Source organism: Lithobates pipiens, unplaced genomic scaffold (genome assembly GCF_037356315.1).
Source record: "Lithobates pipiens isolate NorthernLeopardFrog02 unplaced genomic scaffold, aLitPip1_a1.2 Scaffold_28, whole genome shotgun sequence".
NCBI classification, from domain to species: domain Eukaryota; kingdom Metazoa; phylum Chordata; class Amphibia; order Anura; family Ranidae; genus Lithobates; species Lithobates pipiens.
In genome coordinates, this window is record NW_027507789.1 from 42,834,644 (window position 1) to 42,859,514 (window position 24,871).

Below are 24,871 nucleotides of genomic sequence, written 5' to 3' on the forward strand. Positions count from 1 at the left end.
GGAAAAAAGATGATTGGTAAGCTGCAATATAATACATTTTTGGTTTGGGGTTTAATACAATTAAGAGAAGTTCATTGTTAGGGTTTAACCCTTTTGAGTCATGGACAAAGAACAAGCACACTGTAAATAAGTGTCATAATTTCTTATCTTTATCTTTGTTTCACATAAGGCAGCATTGAATCTAAAGCATCAGCATGACAGCCAGGAAACTAGCATTTTTCAAAATGAAAGTCTAGCAATGGCAGCCTCTATTATACTCTCATGGCAGAGAATCTTTAACTACATTACAGCAAAAGAAGGTCGTGGACCCTTGAGAAATGTCATAGAAGTAAAAACCAGGTTTACTGCTCAGATACACATGTGGAAGGATTACAAAACATGTGTGGCCTCTGGTCCTAAGCCAAATAGGACTAGAAGAAAAAACAAATCTTGTCTCCCATTTTACAAAAAGAATTCCCAAGTTTGCTCTAAAGCTGAATTGTCATTTTAAGGTGGTTGTAAACCCTTACATATACCTGGTGAAGCGATTGGCCTTTATACACACAGATTCTCTTAAATAAGTTGTACATCTTTATCTGCAGTCTTCTATCGGCAGTCTTCCAAAACATACATTTTACACAGCATCTTTGTGCTCTGAAAAGCAGATCTAAAGTCACACTATACAGAGCTCAGTAAGGAGATCTCTGAGAGCTGATTGGAGGGAAGGGACCGCCCCAAACCCACCCCCTCACTACCCCTCTCAGTACAGGGGGAACATGCACAGCCGAGGCTGTCAATCACAGGCTGTCTGCTGGAGCTCTCCCCCCCTATCATCATTATCTCTTTGAGTCCAGAAAAGCTCAGAGAAGCATAGAGCATAGAGAAATCACACTTAGTGCTTTAGATAGAGACAAGTAAACAGTATAGAAGCATGTGCTTTGTTAATATTTCATGTCTGAGGTTTACAACCACTTTAAGACACAACATTGTTCATAGTGTTGGCTACTGTAGTGCATATTAGTTTCTTTCCCTTAGCAATGAAATGAGAGTTGGTGTATGCAGTGGGTTTAACAGCCTGCTATATGTAAAAAAGTAGGGCTGAAACGATTATTTGATAAAATCGATAATAATCGATAATGAAAATCATCAACGATGCGATTTTCGGCACGCACCTTCCTCCCTGTCTTTCAGTCCTGCCTCCGTCCGAGTGTTACAATCCCTAATACAATCCCCTGTGTACAAGCCGGTGCCGCTGTATACCTTTCTCATAGCGGCGCTCGTGTGACCGGGCACATCCGCCTCCCTCCTCCTCTCCGCCGACGTCAGCGCGGTATTCTCAGACCCGTCCGCATTGCTGCCTCAAGGGAAGAAAGAGAGAGGAGAGAAGCAGTGGTCACATGAGCACCAAGCTGCGATATAAGGTAGCGGCTTGCTTTTTTTAAATACAGTGAGTGAGTGAACGAATGCAAAGCATTCATTTTGGTATTTCTGGGAGGACAAATGCCCCATCATAAGTATTTCTGGGGGGGGGGGGAGTGCCCCATCATTGGTGCTCCAGGGGGAGGGAGAATAGTGCCCCATCATTGGTATTACTGGAGGGGGTCTAGTGCCCCATCATTGGTGTTCCTGGGGGGGATAGTGCCCCATCATTGGTGTTCCTGGGGGGGATAGTGCCCCATCATTGGTGTTCCTGGGGGGGATAGTGCCCCATCATTGGTGATCCTGGGGGGGATAGTGCCCCATCATAGGTATTTCTGGAGGGAATAGTGCCCTATCATTGGTGTTCCAGGGGGGGGGATAGTGCCCCTTCATTGGTTTTCCTGGAAGGAATAGTGCCCCATCATTGGTGTCAGTTTGAAGAATACACAGACCTCTCCTTCCCACACTCTGGTCCAGTTCCTCCAGCCCGCTTTGGTCTGGTCCCTTGTCCCAGCCCATCCCCCCCCTTTTGGGTCTGGGCCCCTGTCCAACCAAACTCCCTTTCTATTGCAACCCCCTCTGGTCCAGTTCCTCTCCCACATTCCTCTCTTCCAAACTCCCTCCCTCCCAACCTACTCCCTCTAACGCCTGGTCTCCAAACTAGCTAACTTCCTCCCACCCTCCAGTACGGTCCCCTCTCCCATTCAGGGCCAGCCCCCTCACTGCATTGTCAGTAATGAATGAGGAGTTTACTTTAGTAGTTATCTTGTGATGCAGTTTGGGTGTAACACTCAGTTTTTTCATTATTTTAAATAAACTAAAAAAATGGCATATTCATTTTAATTTTTTTATGATTTTATCCGATTAAGCAAAACAATAATTAGCCAACTAATTGATTATAAAAAAAAATAATCGTTAGTTGCAGCCCTAAAAAAAAAAGTTAAAATGAGAAGATATGGACTTTTTTTTGTGCAGATTTATACTTACCTAGGTGGAGACTGCATCTGTCCCCCGCTGGCTCTAACACTGAGAACCGAGCGATGAATCACTGATCGCTCAGTTCTCAGGGCTCCCTGATCAGAGAGCTGGTGACTTTCAGTCTCCGCTCTCTGCTCTGCCCCCTTCATGCTCACTGGAGTGCTCGGCTGTGGAGGGGGTGGGAGAGGCCGGCTCATGCTCTTAGCGGCTCTCTGAAAGGCTGAGCCAAGTGCTGGTCCAGGCGTGTGGGTGGATCCCGACTTCATTGGCGCGATCCAGCCCGAGCCTGGACTGGCTCTGTGACATCAGCCGACGATGGGCTTCAGCCCGCTGTTTGCTGAAAATGGGTCACAGGACTACAGAACAGACTGCTCTAAGGTTCTAAGTGCAGAAGGTTTTTTACCTTAATGCATTCTCTCCATTAAGGTAAAAAACCTTCTGTTTGCAGCCCCCCCGCACCCATACTTACCTGAGCTCTATCTGAATCCAATGCTGTGCACAAGAGCAATGGCTCTCTCCGCTATTTCTCTCCTCCCTGGACAGAGAGGCAGCAGCCATTGGCTGCTGCTGCTCTCAATCACAGCCAGCGAGCTGAGAGCGAGTGGCAGGGCCGATCTGCGCTCTGTGTGTCAACGGACATAATTTTGTATCTTCTCCTAGATGCTGAAGCTCACAACATGCTAATAGCCTAAAGTTTTGTGCATGGACACATAGGATAACACTAATTAGCTTCTAGCAGCAGAAAAAAAAATGCTAATAACAGCTTCTAGGAGCTTAAAAAACGCTAGTGTGCATGGAGCCTTAAAAAGAAAATGAATGCAGCTATCACATCTAAGAAATTGTAAGCTGGAATATAATAAGGGTCCATGCACACTAGCATTTTTTAACCTAAAAAAAAACACACAAAAAAAAACACTGGATCAAAAAATGCTGGTAATAGCTTTTTATAGTAGCGTTTTAGGAGCATTAGAATTTTATTGGCATTTTTGCAGTGAAAAGGAAACAAATGCTATTAGTAGCAATTAGGAGCGTTTAACAGTGTTTAGGAGCGTTTCTGCTGGAAAACGCTTAGTAAACTCTATAAAAACAATTTTTTTTCTGCTCCCAGACGCTGAAGCTCAAAAAATGCTAATAACCTAAAATAGTGTGCATGGACAGATAGGATAACACTATTTAGCTTCTAGGAGTAGAAAAAAAATGCTAATAACAGCTTCTAGGAGCTTAAAAAAACACTTGTGTGCATGGAGCCTAAGGCCTCATGCACACTGGACCTTAAAATATAAAAAACGCCAGTAGCTTTGCAGTGAGTTTTTCAACGTTTTTGCAATAACGCTTTTTGGCGTTTTTTACCATTTTTTTTTTTTTTACATTTTTTTTTTTTTTGCAATGGGTCAAAAACGCTGGTGAGCCACGTTTTTTAGCATTTATCAGCGTTTTTTGGCATTTGATTTTAAGTTTTACAGATGAAAACAGTTGAAAAGCTCCTCTCAGAACCCACTCGTTTTGGGTTTTTGTTTTTTTTAAAGCCCTAAAATGCCCCAGCCAAAAACTGCTGATAAAAGCCTGTGTGTGTATGGACACATAGGATAACATGATGGGGGGGGGTTATTGACTGTTGTAAAAAAATGTCTGATGCCAAAAAAGGCTGCTGCAAAACGTCCAGTGTGCATGAGGCCTAAAATGTTTGCTTTTGGGAGCATTTTTTGTTGCATTCAAAATACTATAAAGAAATAAAATGAACAATGAGAGTGGAAGCATCCCATAATGGGCACAGCAGATCCAGGAACTCAAGAACAGATATCTCACCAATAAAATCGCCAAGAGACATAAAAATAATGATTTTTTTTTTCTTCTCAATCCACCAAAGTGTGAAATATAAATATTGGTTGAACCGACCCTTTAAGAGATGGTTTTTGATTGTTTGATATGTGTCACTAAACTCTGCACGTTTTCCTTTAAGCATGGTTTAATTTCAGTCCATTCCCGTTAATTAGTGTCTGAGAGCGGCATATGCCACCACAGACATTAACCCCTGGGTTCAACAACATAATAATGAAATACTTTACAGGGAGACTATACAATAGAAACAGATCACGCTACAGAAAGAAAGCGGGACATCTGCCATCAAGAGGCGTAAAATGTGAAGCTTCAAACGGAATTCTGTGTATGCGATACCAATATACTTCAACTAATGCTATCCTCTGATCTGGTCCATTACATATATAACAGAAAAGGATATGGAACAATAAGCAGCAGTGACAAAGATGAGACAAGACAAAAGAAGCAGTCTGACATATCTGAAAGAATATTTGCTTTATTATATCTAATTTCCATATATCATTTTTACCACCCATAGGCTAACACTAGTAAAACCAATCCTACAATTTAACATGCAGCAACACAGACCAAGAATAAAAGTGATTTCCCGCTTGCAATGCCCTAGCTAAATGTCCAGTGCTATGCCAACATGAATGGCAAGAAGTTAAGTGCCCGAGGTGGTAATAAACAGTGTGTCATCCTTCCCTGGTATTGTGCACATGTGACACCGGTTTTAATGGCGCTTGAACAATCGTACAGCTAATCCTCTTGAGGCATTTTATCTAGACTTCAACAAAACTGACCAATGACATGGCAGCGGTTGAGTGTCCATCTTCAGATTTTTGTTTTCTAAATTAAGGAAATGCTTAAAATATCTATGATGGATACAAGTAACTTGAATATAAATAAGAATAAATAAAAAATAAAAAAAACAAAAAAAAAACTATATATATATATATATATATATATATATATATATATATATATATAGTTTTTTTTTTTTTTTTTAGCAGCTCACAAGAATAAATAAAAAAAGACATAAGATTTAACTCAATTTAACTCAACTTTGCCTGCAGGTTAAATGGTCTGATCACATCATTTGAAACCACAGAGGGACTCAAATTTGTACCCCCCAAGAACCTCTGTAATGCATGAGCCTAAATCTAACGAACATTCAACAAACTTCCGGTCCAGAGCTCAGCATAAATTAACCAGTTACTGTAACTGTTTTTGAATGTCAAAACCGCCCCTCAACCCTTCAGAGAATATAAAATGAATTCAAGCTGTTTCTGGACGGAAAATCTCTTTGAGAACAGCTACACAAGGAGAGGAGCTATCCTCTTTAATGGTGCACTGAGGTCTCGGCTGGTGGCTTGGGGACTTGAGCGCCTGTCTGCTGAATAGCTCGCGAACCCCTTGCCTGAATTTCAAGTCACGGGCACTGTAGATGACGACATTCCAACAGCTGTTGGAGGTGAGGATCCAGAATGCATAAAAAGAAAACTCACACCAGTCATAACCTAAGACATTGCCCATTACAAACACCGCAATGGGACCAAAGGAGGCTGAGAAAGCAAAGGTGAGGATTCCGATGGTCTTGGCTGCTGTGATGTCCGAGAATGAAACTTTGCTGCATGTGCTCTGAGAGTCTGCCTCAAGCTGCTTTCTTACCCTGCTGTACTGCCTAATGGCTGCAAACGTTATAAAATTTATAGCATACGTGCCACCTAACAAGGAGAAGTCAAATGCTGGGAAGATGAGCATGATGTTCAAGGCAGGACCTTCTGGTGGCACAGTAATGAAGGCATAAGTACACATCTTGCTACATGTGTTGTACTCCAGAGTTAAGTTTCGACTGGAGATCAGGGGCAACATGGCAAAAACAAAGCTGAAGATCCAGCAGAACACGGCAAGGAACCCGGTCCGTCTTCTAGTAATTACAACCCGCTTATGAAGAGGTCTCAGTACAGCAATGCTCCTCTCAACAGACATCAAGAATATGGTAGAGATGGAGACAAACGTGCAGCCAGCAAAGATGGGACCCATGATGAAACAAGGAATCTGGGTGTTAATGTCTGACTGGACAACTCTAGAAACATTATCCAGCCCATACAGAAGACGCATTACTTCCACGTACACAGAATAAGGCACTACTAGCACTCCAACTGCCAGGTCTGCCAAGGCTAAAGAGGTCTTCAGGAGTCCCTGAGAGGTCCTCAGCTGCTTAGTCCTCACGAAGACCATAAGACACAACACATTTCCCACTGTGATTGTCACAATAAGTAACACCATGACGGAAATCTTACAGACATCCCCAAGCAGAGAGGTGGTGCAGATGCTGCAATTCCAAGCGGTAGAAGTATTTTCAAGCATTGGAGAAACAAATGTAGCACAAACTCAAAGTCAAGAATCCATCAGGTAGGCTTTCTCTATCCAAGGGCAAAAAAAGAGGAGAGGTACAATTCTTAGCTCGAGGACAGGAACATCTTTCTGATCCACACCACAATTGGCGCTGCAAAGCATGCATCCACAGGTAAATATTTTGAGCCTTGAGCAAACAAGGATATTTCTGTGGCAAATTGAAAGCAATTCAAACACTAAATGCAGATAAGGGATTTACAGAGACGCTTAGCGCAATCACTCTTTGAAGAGCATTATTAGGCTAGTTCCTTCCCATACAGCAAGGGGACGGTGGAGTGTTTGCTTTGCACTGAAAACGCAGCCAAAATTTGTCCTCAAACAAACAGAAGTCAGTAGCTCCAGATGTTTTCAGCTGTACATAGAGTTCAGGCAAAATCAGAGTCTCTTTTCAGCGCAGAAGAGAGAAGTAATTAGACCAGCATAGTATTGCAGAGGTAGAATGGAAGCAGTTGGCAAGCTAGCCTGGACCCGATTGTATTCCTCTGCTCTCCTATCTTTATTCTTATTGACCATCTCTCCTCCTCTTATCATTTCCCTCCCACTTCTGTATCTCCCTCAATCGGTATACTCACCCTACTCCCCTCTTTCTTCTCCTCCTTTCCTCCGCCTCACATCACTCTTAATTTACATTCTCCCCTGATGGAAATTCAGCTTCATTCGTACATAGTCTGCCTGCTGAGCAGAAACAGCATTTTGTTAAACACTGGATTACAAGCTTCTGCTTACAAATCATCCCTTTGGCAATTAAAATTTTTGGTCTCTAAGGACAGCTACATTTTGGAGCTTAGCCCCAGGAAATTGTCATTCCTGGAAATGTATCTTACAGTGAAAAAATATATATATATATTTTACATACCGCAATACTGATTAAATATAACGAGGAGGATTTTTATTATCCAGTATACCACTTACATTAAGGTATGGTTATAGGGTAAGTTGCATGTATACTTTAAGTGACATAAATAAGTAGTAAGTGCAACAAATATATATATATATATATATATATATATATATATATATATATATATATATATATATATATATAAAATACTGTATATATTATAGCCTGCATGCTAACCAGACTGTTTTAGTGTGCGGGCTGGGGTGAGTTGTGTATGTGTAATGGCAGTGAGGGTGGTGCCTTACGTTTTTACAATGTGGGGCACAGTATAATTTTTTTTTTACTTTATTTAAATGTCACAAAATTTCATTCCATTCACTCCTGTGTGGTGCGGTGAGATATGATCATGTAGCGCCAGTGCTCCTGAAGAGTCTGTAAATTTAGTTTTTCCCAAGACTATAGTTGAGTCTTGGGGTTAATTGTTCTAAATTGTGGTTTTGGCATTAGTTTAACTGGGCTGTACTAATGTTCTGCCTGGTCATAGGTGCAGTTAGCACCTTTGACAGGCATTGGAACGCAGTCTGGTTGGACGCATTGGTAGCCAATCAGTGAGTGCGTTGTCTCGCTGTGTATTCCGGGAGAGGGTACTTAAGGTGCTGAAGTCACGTGGTTCTGGGTTCCGGTCCAGAAGTATGTTCCAACTCCATGGTCCTGGTCCTCTTGACCAGCCCCCAGAGGCCCTCATGGCCTGGGGTTGCGGATCCATAAGTTTCCGAGTCTTGGAACTGGCTAGTCCGAGGCACAGTAACTGGAAGGAGGATTCGGAGGTGGTCCGGTGCCGTCTCGGGTTTTGGAGAGGCCCCGCAACTTGTCATGCAACCAGGGGAGGACTCTTCAGAAGAGGGCCACGCACAAGGCTGGCTGCTCGGTAAGAGCCTGGAAGTTGAGCTGTATGGACACTAACTGAATCCACATTTCTTTCGGTATCGCCAGAACGGCTGCAAGATACTGGTACCGCAAGAAGGTTCCTATTTCTATCCTTCTATTACAACTAAGTTCCTGTGAGATTCTTTGTGTTCTTCTAAAAGTTTGCAACCAAGTCTGTGGCAGAGACTTTGCTAAGTTCAATTCATGTGTCGGTTGCTAAGTCCATAAACCAGGATTTATCCGACAGTGGAAATATCCAGTTGCGAGTGGCTACTCCCTGGATTACTTAGAGAGAGACATTTATTAAGTGTCAGCAGTTTCAAAGTGCCTGAGCTTCCATACCTATACCCTCTATTCCCAACTGAGAGACTGTGTTTCTGTTCAACATTTTAAGCAAATAATATTCCAAAAGGAATTCAAGTGTCGGTCTCTGCAGTTATTGGGCCATCAACCTCGGGAACCCCTAGACAAGAACGACGAGCTACAAGGCGGAGGAGGTAAACGGTAAGCCCAAGAAAACCAGCCGCTCCTTCGGGGGTCAGTGCTACAATCACATGACATGAGATCTGATGTGAAAAAAATGCACCTTAGGGTTTATTTACTAAAACCAGAGAGTACAAAATCTAATGCAGCTGTGAATGGTAGCAAATCAGCTTCTAACTTCTGCTTGTTCAATTAAGCTTTGACAATAAGGCCTCTTTCACACTGACGATCCGTTCAGGTCCACCTGTCAGTTTTTTAGGCGGACCTGAACGGATGTTCTATAGACCTCTATGGAGAACCGGATGTCAGCGGTGACATGTCTGTTGACATCCGACCCGCTCCGAAAAAGTGTGACAGAGGAAAAACCTACTTTTCCATCCGTCTGCGGATCGGATGATGATGGACTCTGCAGTCCGTCATCATCCAATCTCCCATAGGGGAGAACAGCGCTCTGACAGATCTGTCCCTGCACAGTGTGCAGAGACAGACCTGTCATCTTCCTGAGCAAGCGGATGTCCACGGGGCGGATCATCACGGATCTGTCCCATGTGAAAGAGGCCTAAGGCTTCATGTACACGGGACGTTCTTACAACCTCTCCTGAACGATTTAACTTGACAGATAGTAACCCACGTTTAAAACAACCATTTTTGCCACGTTAACATGCCACGTTTAGTGGCGTTTTGCCACATTTTGCGCTTAGAAGCGTTTAAAAAAAAGAATCGCCAAAAATAGCCAGAAATGAAAAATGCCTGTACATGAAATTTCGCTAAACGCCAGTTACCATGTTTAGAAGTGTTTGGCGCTTGAAATGCCTTTAAACTCAGCTTCTGAACCCATTTTTTTGCGTTCCAAAAAAAGCTTATAAACTCAACTGCCTAGAAACGACTGTAAATAACCCTGTGTACATGTACTGATAAGATAACATAGAGGAGCATTCAGGAGTAGTTGAAAAAAATGTCTAACTGCTTCTAAACGTCCATTTAGCAGCAGCCGTGTACATGAGGCTTAAAAACTGGAAGCTGATTGGTTTCTATGCACAGCTGCACCAGATTTTGCACTCTCCAGTTTTAGTAAATCAATCCACATGTCTGCATTTTTACACACTGCACCGCAACACAGTGCTGTAGTGTGAACAGGATACATAGAAAGAATTGCTTTCTAAATGCACTGTTCTGATGTACAAAGCTCAACTTATATTCTGTGAATGAGACCTAAGACTTTGAAAACGTGGGTTGTTAGTGCATATAGGTGTATCTGACTGCATATTTATTTCCGTAGCTTATATTGGGCTGCTGACCAGGCTTTTTCTGGAACCCCCAAACATTATATATATTTTTTTAGCAGAGACCCTAGAGAATAAAATGACATTTTACCATGTCACATGGTAATTGCACAGCAATCTTTTTTTAAATGCATTTTTTAGGGGGAAAAATACAATTTAATAAATAAAAAATAAAAAACACTAAAGCTAGCCTGATTTTTTTGTATAATGTGAAATGTGATGTTACGCTGTGTAAACGCTCATGGAATGGCGTCAAAATAGGGTACTTAAAAAGGATACACTTTAAACATTTTTACAGCTTACCGGTTTACAGAAGAGTTACAGAGGAGGCCTAGTTCTAGAATTATTGCTCTTGCTCTAATGATCATGGCAATTCCTCATGTGTGGTTTGAACACTGTTTACATATGCCAACTTATGTATGCAGAGGGCTGGGGCCCTTTTTTTTTCTTATTTATTTAACTTTTTATTTTTACACTATCCCCTAATTTATTTTTTATTCCTATTACAAGGAATAAAAACATACCTTGTAATAGAAATAAGCATGACAGGTCCTCTTTATTGAGAGATTTGGGGTCAAAAAGACCTTTCAAAGCAAAAAAAAAAAACAAATATGACTTTTCGAAAACATTTTTTAAATGTTTTGGCCTGAGAACCAGAAGTGACGTCAGAGGTCGCTCCAGTCCTCCAAGGGCAAAGAGCCGAGTGGGGGTCATCTTGCCCTCACCTGACTTTCTGCCTAGCCATCAGAGGGATTGGATTTCTTCTGTGTTTACCAACGGATCCAGCAAACATGGAAACGGCTGGAAAGCGGCGGGAGGGGGCACCTCTTCTGCCACCTCTAAAAGTGATCCCATGTCGAAACCACCCCTAGGATCACACACTGAATAGGCCACAGATAAAAATGATACCGGGGTTGCCTCCTCATCCCTTTAAACATGAACACATATGAATTGCACAGATTCTGAGGCTAATTTAATGCAGATGAGGCGCAGAGTGAGTTTAATTACCACCTTAATCAGCCACAGAACCTGTGTAATTAATAGGTGTTCAGTTTTAAAGGGATGAGGTGGCAACCCTAGTTATGGAAGCTAGTTGCTGCCATAACAACGGTATTTAACGTCAAAGTAATGATGTATATGTACCGTAGGCGAGCAGCAAACTGGTTAAAAGGTACTTTTTGTATACAGGATTCACAGTTTACCTGTTTGGGGTTGTGGTACTATGTAAGTTCACCCTTTGGTTATCTGGGAACCCCTTTTCCCAGATAACCAAAACTATTAACTGAGCTATTCTCAATGGCATCAATCGCCAATTGATTACTTTCTGCTTTCTCTTGAATAACAGCAAGCCAGATGTTACATTTATAGTACCCCAAAGTTTCAGTCTCGGTCCTGTCTTGGAAGTGTGAATATTATTATTTGGATACACATAAGCTGCAGAAAGTAGATCCAAGCACTGCATCGTGCGCTGTATAATTTTTCTACATAATAATTGCACAGAACGTAGGTTAAGGGAAACTAGGTGGACTTTCTGAATTTAATCACAGCTGCAACGTTTGTTGGATAGCATCACAATTTTAACAATTGCTTGCACTTGCTGTCTAGAATGTGCCCAATGTAAGAATGTACATACAGACTAGCAATCTGGATACAAATCTCCATACTCCATAATGCTCTTCTTTTTCTATACATTAGCCACAGAGAAGATAGACGGGGGCGTTGCATTAGGGACAAGTGATCCTTGTTAAGATGTTAAATTTAAAGTAGATAAAACATAAAAATTCACTTCACATGGATGAATCAGGATCCAAGTTTCCTAGCGTGGCTGTAGGCTTAGAGGATATCAAGATTTCTGGCTATCAGGAACATTGTGGGTATTTTCCATCATTAGAACACGATGAGAATCTATTGTTTTCAATAAAGGCAGATCCTATCCAATAGACTTGCAGTGAGAAAAGGGGATCAGTAAGGCATAATACAGCAAAGAACTACTAAGCAGAAAACTGAAAATACAAGTTTAATCTTTTTTTAAGCTTAGCTAAAAATAAAAAATAAATAAAAAAATCAGCACAAGGGACACAACTTGTATGACGCGTCCCTTGTTGATTTTTCTCCTTTCAGTAAATATCTTCCTCTGCCCTATTGACACATCGCCTCTTCACCACCTGTCAAACGCCCTCCTAAAAGAGATGCACAGTTGACCACTTTTCAGAGTGGTGGCAATAATAGTCTATAAGCCCTTAATGCCCAACTGAACTTATGTTTTAAATTGGCTAAATAAAGTTTTTGGGCATCGAAAATAAAAGTTGTGGAAAATCTTGCAGTTTTTTATTTTTTATTTAAGAAAGCATGCTACAGAAAAGGAGTGCTATGATCTGTAATAGAGCAGTGGTCTCACTGCAGCTGTCTGACACACCCCCTGTGAATTAGAGCTCTCCAATCAGTAAAGCTCATGCCTCTTGCACTGGGGATGGTGCTAGACTGTTGCAGAGAGGCTACTCCTGTCACGCAGAGTGCAGCAGTTCTTTCCTGTTGCATGCCGACAGAGTATAAATGTGTTACTATGCCTGAGGTTGCTTTGTTAATGAAATTAACTGTAAAGCCCCTTTCATGGCAGCGGACCGATCGGGTCACCTATTGTTCTTTATGGAGCGGTGGCGTCAGTGGACATGTGTCCTTGTCACCCCTGGCATCCGATCTGGTCCGCAAAAAACAGACAAAAAAAAAAACTGCCAGTTTCCCATCTGTCCGGTGGATCAGATTAGAAGACAGACGAAAGCGGACTGGCAGTATGTTTCCATGTGACCACCCAAAAAGAACAGCAGGCTGTGTCCATGTCCGCTCTGCTTAGCAGAACGCAAATGGACCTGTCATCTGCCTGCTCAGGGGGGATCAACGCAGGGATCCCCTGCTCAGCAGGTGGATCCGTTTGAAGGATTCCGCTCCATCTGAAAGGGGTCTAAGACTTTCCACAAATTTTGTTTTGATGCACAATGGGTTTAACATTGAATCAGGCTTTAAGCAGAACTAAAGTCTGCAAAACCTCTGCTTCAATGGTCTAACACCCGTGAGGATCCTTGCCGACGCCTGCATCTCCCCTCCAGCTTCTACTGGGTGCTAATCTTGATTGGCCGGTGCAGGCAGAAGTCGCTCCTGTGCGCAAGAGTTCAGTCATGCCGGCACATAGGCAACCACACTTGTGGAGTTCATTCGAAAAATAGATGCAAGCAGGCAGTTAGGTTTATTTTATTGCAGAAGAGACATCGCAAATCTCTTCTACAATAGGCTTTAGTTCCATTTTAAGATACACTCACCGCCCACTCTATTAGGTACACCTTGCTAGTACCGGGTTGGACCCCCTTTTACCTTCACAACTGCCTTAATTCTTTGTGGCATAGATTCAACAAGGTGTTGGAAACATTCTTAAGAGATTTTGGTCCATATTGACAGGATAGTATCATGCAGTTACTGCAGATTTGTTGGATGCACATCAATAATGCAAATCTCCTGTTCCACCACATCCAGGGCCGCCATCAAGGGGGTACAGGCAGCAGGGCCACCATCAGGGGGGTACAGGCAGTACTGAAGTAAGGGGCCCGAGCGTCCCAAGGGGCCCGCCTGGCCAGGGCCCACTCCACCTACAACACGGCAGCACATTTATCTATCAACTGCACCCTGCACCGGCGCAGCGCCCGGCCGCTATAGAGAGCGAAAGAAGCCTCCTTTCACTCCCCCCTCCGTGTCACTGCTTTTCTAACTAGCCCCTGAGCAGGTGATCGCAGCCAGCACTACCTCCCCTTCCTTCCCCACTGAGGCGGAGCCGGCTGGCTGCTATTGGGTTTGTTTAGTTGATTGGCAGTGACAAGGTCAGGGGGTGTGGTCAGCTCGTCAGTGCGGTGACCCAGCCCTATCAGGTGCATGCATTGCAGATAGAGAGCAGCATGCATGGAGTGTAAGTAACAAAAGTTGTGTGTGTGCTGCTGTGCCCCATGTGCTAACAAGCTGGTATGATTGAGTTGAATGGTGGAAAATGGATGAGGATGACTCTGGGTGGAAATCAGTTACAGTGCCTTGCGAAAGTATTCGGCCCCCTTGAACTTTTCAACCCACATTTCAGGCTTCAAACATAAAGATGTCAAATTTTTATTTTTTGTGAAGAATCACCAATAAGTGGGACACAGTTGTGAAGTGGAATGAAATCTATTGGATAATTTAAACTTTTTTAGCAAATAAAAAACTGAAAAGTGGTGCGTGCAAAATTATTCGGCCACTTTACTTTCAGTGCAGCAAACCCCCCCTAAGTTCAGCGAGGATCTCTGAATGATCCAATGTTGTCCTAAATGACTGATGGTGATAAATAGAATCCACCTGTGTGTAATCAAGTCTCTGTATAAATGCACCTGCTCTGTGATAGTCTCAGGGTTCTGTTGAAAGCGCAGAGAGCATCATGAAGACCAAGGAACACACCAGGCAGGTCCGTAATACTGTTGTGGAGAAGTTTAAAGCCGGATTTGGATTCAAAAAGATTTCCCAAGCTTTAAACATCCCAAGGAGCACTGTGCAAGCGATCATTTTGAAATGGAAGGAGTATCAGACCACTGCAAATCTGCCAAGACCTGGCCATCCCTCTAAACTTTCAGCTCAGACAAGGAGAAGACAGATAAGAGATGCAGCCAAGAGGCCCATGATCACTCTGGATGAACTGCAGAGAACTACAGCTGAGGTGGGAGAGTCTGTCCATAGGACAACAATCAGTCGTACACTGCACAAATCTGGCCTTTATGGAAGAGTGGCAAGAAGAAAGCCATTTCTCAAAGATATTCATAAAAAGTCTTGTCTAAAGTTTGCCACAAGCCACCTGGGAGACACACCAAACATGTGGAAGAAGGTGCTCTGGTCAGATGAAACCAAAATCAAACTTTTTGCCCACAATGCAAAACGATATGTTTGGCGTAAAAGCAACACAGCTCATCACCCTCAACACACCATCCCCACTGTCAAACATGGTGGGGGCAGCATCATGGTTTGGGCCTTCTTTTCTTCAGCAGGGACAGGGAAGATGGTTAAAATTGAGGGGAAGATAGATGCAGCCAAATACAGGACCATTCTGGATGAAAACCTGTTGGAGTCTGCAAAAGACCTGAAACTGGGACGGAGATTTATCTTCCAACAAGACAATGATCCCAAACATACAGCAAAATCTACAAAGGAATGGTTCACAAATAAACGTATCCAGGTGTTAGAATGGCCAAGTCAAAGTCCAGACCTGAATCCAATCGAGAATCTGTGGAAAGAGCTGAAAACTGCTGTTCACAAACGCTCACCATCCAACCTCACTGAGCTCGAGCTATTTTGCAAGGAAGAATGGGCAAGAATTTCAGTCTCTCAATGTGCAAAACTGATAGAGACATACCCCAAGCGACTTGCAGCTGTAATCGCAGCAAAAGGTGGCTCTACAAAGTATTAACGCAAGGGGGCCGAATAATTTTGCACGCCCCACTTTTCATTTTTTTATTAGTTAAAAAAGTTTCACACTTGTTGGTGATTCTTCACAAAAATTTTTAATTTTATATCTTTATGTTTGAAGCCTGAAATGTGGCAAAAAGGTTGAAAAGTTCAAGGGGGCCGAATACTTTCGCAAGGCACTGTACATTCTTTAGAGCCTCTTCATTATATAACTCATCTCCACCCAGAGTCATCCTCATCCATTTTCACAATGCAACTCAATCATCTTCATCCCCACCCAGCACCATGCATCCCCACCCCCATACATCCATCCCTCTCCACCATGCATCCCCACCCCCATCCACCCATTTCCACCATGCATCCCCACCCCCATCCATCCATTTCCACCATGCATCCCCACCCCCATCCATCCATTTCCACCATGCATCCCCACCCCATCCATCCATCCCTCTCCACCATGCATCCCCACCCCCATCCATCCATCTCCACCATGCATCCCTACCCCCATCCATCCATCCCTCTCCACCATGCATCCCCATCCCCACCCAGGACCATCCATCCCTCTCCACCATGCACCCCCATCCCCACTCAGCACCATCCATCCATCCCTCTCCACCATGCATCCCCACCCCCATCTATCCATCCCTCTCCACCATGCATCCCCATCCCCACCCAGGACCACACATCCATCCCTCTCCACAGTGCATCCCCACCCCTATCCATCCATCCCCCTTCACCATGCATCCCCACCCCCACCCAGGACCATCCATCCATCCCTCTCCACAATGCTTCCCCCACCCAACACCATCCATCCATCCCTCTCCACATCGCAACCCCATCCCCACCCAGCACCATCCATCCATCGCTCTCCACTTCGCATCCCCATCCCCACCCAGCACCATCCATCCATCCCTCTCCACAATGCTTCCCCACCCAGCACCATTCATCCATCCCTCTCCACCATGCATCCCCATCCCCACCCAGCACCATCCATCCATCCCTCTCCACAATGTTTCCCCACCCAGCACCATCCATCCATCCCTCTCCACCATGCATCCTCACCCAGCACCATCCATCCATCCCTCTCCACAATGCTTCCCCACCCAGCACCATCCATCCATCCCTCTTCACATCGCAACCCCATCCCCACCCAGCACCATCCATCCCTCTCCACATCGCAACCCCAACCCCACCCAGCACCATCCATCCATCGCTCTCCACTTTCCATCCCCATCCCCACCCAGCACCATCCATCCCTCTCCACAATGCTTCCCCACCCAGCACCATTCATCAATCCCTCTCCACCATGCATCCCCATCCCCACCCAGCACCATCCATCCATCCCTCTCCACAATGTTTCCCCACCCAGCACCATCCCTCTCCACCATGCATCCCCATCCCCACCCAGCACCATCCATCCATCCCTCTCCACATCGCATCCCCACCCATCAACATCCATCCATCCCTCTCCACAATGCTTCCCCCACCCAGCACCATCCATCCATCCATCTCCACCATGCATCCCCACCCAACACCATCCATCCACCCCTCTCCATAATGCATCCCCATCCACGTCCAGCACCATCCATCTATCTCCACCATGCATCCTCATCCCCCCCCCAGCACCATCCATCCATCCCTCTCCATAATGCATCCCCATCCGCGTCTAGCACCATCCATCCATCCCTCTCCACAATACATCCCCATCCACACCCAGCATCATCCATCCCTTTCCACAATGCATCCCCATCTACGTCCAGCATTAAAATAGTGTTAAAATAAAAGTGGGTGCACCAAATGACTCGGGATGGCCAGTGGGTGGATTCAATGGGATGGCCATTGGGCGGGCCCTGAGGAATGTTGGTGGTCAGGCCCCGGGGGGGCCCAGGCCTAAAGCTGTGTAGGGGGCCCCAACATTTCTGATGGCTGCCCTGACCACATCCCAAAGTGCATCCATGCTTTCATGTTGTTTACGTCAAATTCTGACCATACCATCTGAATGTCGCAGCTGAAATGGAGACTCATCAGACCGGGCCACATTTTTCCGTTCTTCTATTGTCCAATTTTGGTAAACCTGTGCGAAGTTTAGCCTCAGTTTCCTGTTCTTAGCTGACAGGAGTGGCACCCGGTGTGGTCTTTTGCTGCTGTAGCACATCTGTTTCAAGGTTTAATGTGTTGTGCCTTCAGAGATGGTATTATGTACACCTTGGTTGTAACGAGTGGTTATTTGAGTTACTGTTGCCTTTCTATCATCTCAAACCAGTCTGCCCATTTCCCTCTGACCTCAGCAAGGCATTTTTTCATCCACACAACTACCACTCACTAGATATTTTCTCTTTTTCGGATCATTCTCTGTAAAGCCTAGAGATGGTTGTGCGTGAAAATCCCAGTAGATCAGCAGTTGTTGAAATACTCAGACCAGCCCATCTGGCACCAACAACCATGCCATGTTCAAAGTCACTTAAATCCCCTTTCTTCGACATTCTGAGACCCGGTTTGAAATTCAGCAAGTCATCTTCACCACGTCTAGATGCCTAAATGCACTGAGTTGCTGCCATGTGATTGGCTGATTAGCAATTTGTATTACCAAGCAATTGAACAGGCATACCTAATAAAGTGGCCAGTGAGTGTATGATAATGTGATGTTTAGAATTTCAGTTATTAGTGGCACACCGCAGAAAACAGTGCCCTGGCTTGCATGATTAGGTCATTATGGATACCCTTATAAGGATAATGTCAAACGTTGGGATTATCTGTGCAGGATTGGAGACTGTTTACTTTTAGAAGAAATGACAAAATCTTTCCTTTGAAGTCACTACAACAGAAGAAAATATCAAAAAGCGCAACAAGAGTCAGCGATCTGCAGTCATTCTGACTAAGTCTGGATCTTGCACTAGGTTTCAAGGTAATCTGAACAAGGGAAATGTCTGCAATACTGCAAAACCGGTGAATGTGATTTTCCACTACCCTCATCTGGGCGAGTTTATTCATAATGCCATCATCATCCAAACTCCCATTTCATACTGATCACAAATGTGAAGATTTCTTTCAGACACTCTGTTAAATTAGGACATGCCATTGTGTCTCTACAGCAGACTTCCCAACCAGCAAAAACTCATTTCAGGGAAGTGGCGGTTTTTTAAAATCTATTTTTCAATATTTTTTCACAGTGCTTCTAGGGAAGGGGGTGGGGGGTATGTGGCAGTGGCCGGTGTCAGTAGTTTTTTATTTTTACGGATTGATTTTTTTATAATTTAATTAGTTTTTTTTTTAAAGTCACAATGCTTTTTGAGGGGAGGGGGTTGGGGCAGTAGACAGTGCTGGTAGGGCAGGGGAGAGTGGTGTCAGTAGTTTCTTATTTTATTTTTTTATTTTATTTATTTCTTTAATTTTTTAGAATTTTTTTACAATAATTTGTTTAATTTTTTGGGGGGTTTTTGGTGAGATATCAGGGGTCTAAACAGACCCCTGACATCTCCCCTTTCAAACAGAGAAAGAGACTGAGGACACAGATTCCCCAGTCCCTTTCTCAGCACTGAAGATGAATAAACAGGAGACAGAGGCTCCTGTTCATTCATAAACTGAATAGAGTAAACACAGTTTTCAGTTTTTTTCAGTTTTCAGTTTTTTTCAGTTATCACAGAACACAGGAAAAAGTTTTTCTTTGTTTTATTTATAACATTTAAATAAGTAAATTTTCTCCTTCACTGATGGGCACTGGCGATGGCCACTGATAGGCGGCACTAAGGATGGGCATTTATAGGCGGCACTCATAGATGGCACTGATGGGTACTTATGAGTGGCACTGTTAGGCGGCACTGATGGGCACTGATGGCACTGGCAGGCATTTCTGATAAGCACTGATTGGCATCTGCCTGGGCACTGAGTGGCAAATCCCTGGTGGTCCAGGGTGGCATGTCTGGTGGGCATCCTTTGTGGGCATCTCTGGTGGTCCTGGCAACATCCCTGGTGGTCCTGGGCGAGCATCCGCAGGGGGGATGCACTCATAAAAAATCAGCACAGACCCCCCCTGTCAGGAGAGCAGATGATCAGCTCTCCTCTAGAAAAGCCGATAAGAGGCTCTTCCTGTTTACACTGTGATCAGCCATGATTGGACACGGCTTATAATGTGGTAAAGAGCCTCCGTCAGAGGCTCTTAACTGAGATCGGTGTTGTGGTGTGTCAGACTGACACACTGCACCACCTATTGCCGTGCTGCACAACTGCTAGGGCGACGCCCAGTCAGGATAATTGAACCACTTCCCGGCCGTCATTTTGCTATAGGCTGGGTGGGAAGTGGTTAAGAATAGCAATCACATGAAGCCATTTATTATCACATAGTTCTTTGGATCCTTTTGAAATCATAATGATAACATAAATCACCAAATTGGCCCTGATAAAAAGTTTACATACCCTTTGGCCTTGGTACAGACACAGAAGGTGGCACACACAAGTTAAAATAGTAATTAAAGGTTAATTTCCCACATTTGTGGCTTTTTGAATATTTTTTTATATCCTTTTCCATCTTTGTGAAGTTTCATTACCTTGTTACGCAGGTCTTTTGACTGTTCTTTTCTACCTCCTCATTTCTCAGTGTCTAGCCTGCTTAGTGCATCCATGTGAGAGCTAACAAACTCTTTGACTATTTATACACAGACACTAATTGTGATTTAAAAAGCCACAAATGTAGGAAATTAACCTTTAATTCAATTTTAACCTGTGTGTGCCACCTTCTGTATCTGTACCAAGGCCAAACATTCTAGGGTATGTAAACTTTTTATCAGGACCATTTTGGTGATTTCCGTTATCATTATGATTTAAAAAGGATCCAAAAAACGAAAAACAGAAAAACAGAAATCACCAAAATGGCCCTGATAAAAAGTTTACATACCTTGGAATGTAATTCCTGGCGTTTTATATTGTAGGTCTGTAATTCTTAGGAATAACACACTTAAAATGGAAGTAAACCCTTCCAAACAACTTTGACCTACAGGTAAGCCTAGATTAAGGCTTACCTGTAGGTCCAAGTAATATCTCCTAAACCTATATGGTTTAGGAGATATTTGCCCGAAAATGGGCACCGCTGTCTACGGCGCATGCGCCGTAGACAGCGGCGCGCATGCGCACTAAATGCGGCAAGTCCAAGAATGGATTTGCCAAATTTGTCGACTCCCGTGCGCATGCGCGGGAGTGACGTCATCGCGGCCTCGCCGTATGACAGCGGCGGAGCTGCGAGGCGCGACTCCCGTGCGCATGCGCGGGAGTGACGTCATCGCGGCTTCGCCGCTGTCATTGGTCGGAGCTGCGAGACGCCACCAGCAAGATGGACGCGGCGGACTACAGGGATCAGCGGCGACTTCGCTGGCTCCTGTGTCAGGTAAGTGACACATAATGAGCTACTATGCGATGCATAGTAGTCCATTATGCTTTACCTTTGCAGGGAAAAAAAGAGGAAGTAAACCCATCAGGGTTTACTTCCTCTTTAAATCTGTCCAAATAAGAGTCTGTTAGCCCTTGTACACACGGTGTACACCGTGTTGTCGGATAATCCGACCATGTGTGGGCTCCATCGGACTGTTTCCGTCGGAATATCCAACCGACAAAGTTTTAGAGCTGGGCTATAAAATTTTCCCACAACATGATCCAATCGGACTTTGTCCGATCGTTTTGTAGAGAGTTCCGATCGGACAAAGTGCCACGCATGCTCAGATCAAATTACGAGACCAAAGCTATTGGCTACTAGCCTGAACGTAGTCTCGTCGTAACAAAATTATGTCATCACGTTCTGAACGATCGGATTTTCCGACAATTTTGTCCAACCGTGTGTATGCAACACCAGTTTCGGACAAAATCCGACGGATTTTGTTGTCGGAATGTCCGACCGTGTGTACAAGGGCTAAGACATCCCGGGTATGATAAAGTTTGATAAAGACAAAATCATAAATTATAATATAATAAACAACTATAAATAATTATAACAAATAATAATATAATAATGTAGTGAGTCAGAACAAAATAGCGCGCTAACATAATAAGAAACTAATAATAAAAAATAGCTGCAGCTCAAATATGTGAGATATACACATAACAGTAAATGCAAAAAGAAAGAAAAGGCTGCGCATAAAAAAATTATAAATAGAATTAAACAGCACATAAATACCCGTGATATACCAAAAATACTCTAGGTATCATAACGTGAATAATGGAATTAGATGAACAATTCATCATATAAATTAAAATATAAATATAAACAGTCCAGTAAAGAAAAAAATCCAGTGAATTCTAGTGAAAGTGAATTAAACTTCTTAATGCACAGACACCACTCTCTGATGTGATCCACCACCACATAAATTGCACGCTTACCGGAGGGCAAGCTTTAGCAAGCATGTTTAAATAAATCAATGTCCAGACACCATTCCAGCAGCAGCAGCTCTCTGTGTTCAACACCAAAAGCAAGCCAGGATACCTCAGGTCAGCGGATATATGGGGCAGGCCTCGATGAAGGGACTCATAGAAATGGAGAGAAGCTCACCATAGCGTGAATCAGTATATAAAGATTTATTAAAAATAAAAGGTAACACTTACAAAAAAACGCAGATAAAACATCCATAGGACAATTGCCGGTCGGCATGCAGACACCCGTCCGCATACGAGGTACACCGCAATGACGTCAGCACGTCAACCTCCCAAAATAATATAATAATAATAAAAATGATTCAATAATGTAATCAAATCAAAAACAATGAAATTTGCTCAGTTGCAGAATTGTCGCTGTCATTACTTTCAGTGTTTGATGATGGATTTCCCAACAAATGGCTATCGCTCAATTCTACAAGAGATTCTATTTTATTATCGCTGTTTTCTAGCTGGTCTACAACCGCTTTTTGGTTGCTATGGACAATCTCCAGTTTCCAGGCATAAAGAACAGTATATATAATATAGAACTGCATGCAGGACACTGGACAAAGCACTAGGGACAAAAGGGAGGTGAAATTATTTGATATAGTAATGTATTCTGTAAGATTACAGTGTACTGTATGTGTAATGTGTTTTTTACTTTTTGAATTTGCTCCATCCCCGTGTGTCGCAACGCTAGCAGGGAACGGAGTTCGGCACTGTGATAGATCCGGAGGAGGACACTGCTCTCACACACAGCGGGGAGACATCGCAGGATCCAAGGGAAAAGGTAAGTAACTTTGCCTGGATCCTGTGATGCGATCCCAAGTGTGGCTCGGGGTTACCGCTTTTGGTACTGAAAATTCACCCCGAGCCACACTCGGGATTACCGCTAAGGAGGTTGAGCAGAGGGGGTCAATACTCAAAGCCAATCATGTTCTGCTGCATGCACAAATATTGACAAAGAAGATGCTAGTGTAGGAATCTGCTGCCTTCTACTGTCTGAATTTGTAAATGCCTGTGAAAATATTATGTATGTACTTCCTGTCCCTGGGCAGTTGGCTTTAAAACCCCAGATAGAAGCGGTGGTGAGAAAGACAGTCAAGAAAGTCTCACCCACATATCCTGTCCATGCTGCTAAACCCCAAGCCAGAAGGGACTATTTTGCAAGTATTACTATTAGCTAATAGTTTAATTGCTGCTGCTGAGTGTAAATATATATCCTTGTGAAAGACAAAGTATCTCTGCCCTGCCCTTGTTATTATTGCACATGCAAAGTACCAGATAGCTATGTCATGCTACTGTATGTGCAATAGTCAACTTCCAGAATATTGGTAAGTGAACCAGTTTACTTCAATATTGTTTATATGCAGCTCATGTTATTCTAGTTAACCATGTCCTTTCTGGTCTGGGATTCTATAGCTTGTTTTAGCGTAGGGCTTCATAACCAGCCTTTATAAGTTAGAGTCAGGTTAGGTCTTGCTGGGATCATAGGCTTAGAGGTCTGGTTATATGTCAGATTAGAAATTATTAGGAATAGACTAAACTTCCAGTGCCACACCCCGGTGGGGGCGGAGGGCGCTCCGCCCCAGGTGCCACACATCGAGGGGGTGCAGTAAAATAAAATAAAAATTTGTCATTTGTATTCCCCATAGAGTGGGCTGGCAGCTCCACTCCTTCTCTCGGCTGAGTGATGTCCAGGGAGGCAGCCAGAGCCAGAAGGCAGAAGAGTACTCAAGCCTGCTATACAGTGGTGTGGGGAGAAGCTCTGTGACGCCCGGCTTCTCCTTTTACACCTCCAGACAGGTGTTCACATTTTACAGTGAAAGGGGGAGGGGCGTCTGACTGGGACAAGCACTAGCTTGTGTACAGTGAGTTGCTTGGCCACTATAGCAGGCATCATAGAGCTGCTAATCTGTACTGCAGCAGTGCAGAGTTTTGTGTGGGGTGGTGGTGTGTGTGTGTATGTATGTGGGGGAGGGGGGGTTATGAGATGTGTAGATAGGTGCCGAGACTTGTGTAGACTTACTGAAGGATACAGAGGATTCTGGGGGTGCAGAAGTGTACAAGGAGGTACAGAAGTGTGCTGGGGGTGCAGATGCAGGGCAGGGGGGTTGCAGAGTCCTCCTGGGGGTAACAAAGCGATTCTGGGGAGTACAGAGGCATCTGGGGGTGCAGAGGTGTGCTGGGATACAGATTTAGCACCCTGGAATTTAGGCAGGGAGCTCCTCACAAATTTACTTGCCAGGAGTAGTTATCCTGGTTGATTGTTAGAGATCTATTGATTTCCCCAAGTTTGGCCTTGTTGTACTCTTCTCTTCTACCACTAGGTGGCCGGGTGCTTGGTGGTAGTAGATACAAGAAGAGCAACCCAAGGTCAGGTTATGGGTATATAGGGTATCTCAGCCAATGGGCGGGGGTTTTCTTGAATCCCCTGGCCTACTGGGAGAGCCTATATATTCAGGTGAGGTCAGGTGATCTCTGTTCTGTGCCACCTGGATGGCTCTCTGGGTAGACGTGTATTGTGTGCCCTGGGCTGCTAGGCCAGAGACTGGGCCTATCCCGGGGGCATCTGGCTGCTAGCCTGTCTGAGGGCCTATCCAAAAGCAAGAGAGCAGCGCAGGGTTGGGACTGCGGCTTTTAGTCCAAACAGAAGTGACGGTTCTGCCGTCCGGAGAATCTGTCAAGGTCAGAGGTAAAGGTGAAGCTGTTGCCAGTAAGGGACTATCTGCCTTATTACCAGGGACCACAGTGAGTAACTGAAGCAAGTACTGGAGCAGTATTCTCACCAACAGGGGACGGTGAAGAATTGGGAAACTTCAGTGGGAATCAAGCCAGGGACCCAGACAGGGGAGGTGAT

The 24,871-nt window shown here is 44.1% G+C and overlaps 1 protein-coding gene across 1 annotated transcript; it reads right to left on the reverse strand.

Annotated features, from left to right (window-relative positions):
* Positions 1-5,472: 5,472 nt before the first annotated feature.
* LOC143934787 (adenosine receptor A3-like) lies at positions 5,473-6,486 on the reverse strand. The gene has a single exon (XM_077458412.1). The coding sequence runs from the start codon at positions 6,484-6,486 to the stop codon at positions 5,473-5,475; it is 1,014 nt and encodes a 337-aa protein (XP_077314538.1).
* Positions 6,487-24,871: the final 18,385 nt, after the last annotated feature.

Excerpts from the sequence above, each read along its gene's own strand:
- LOC143934787 (XM_077458412.1), bottom strand. The coding sequence starts at position 6,486 with ATGGTGTTACTTATTGTGACAATCACAGTGGGAAATGTGTTGTGTCTT.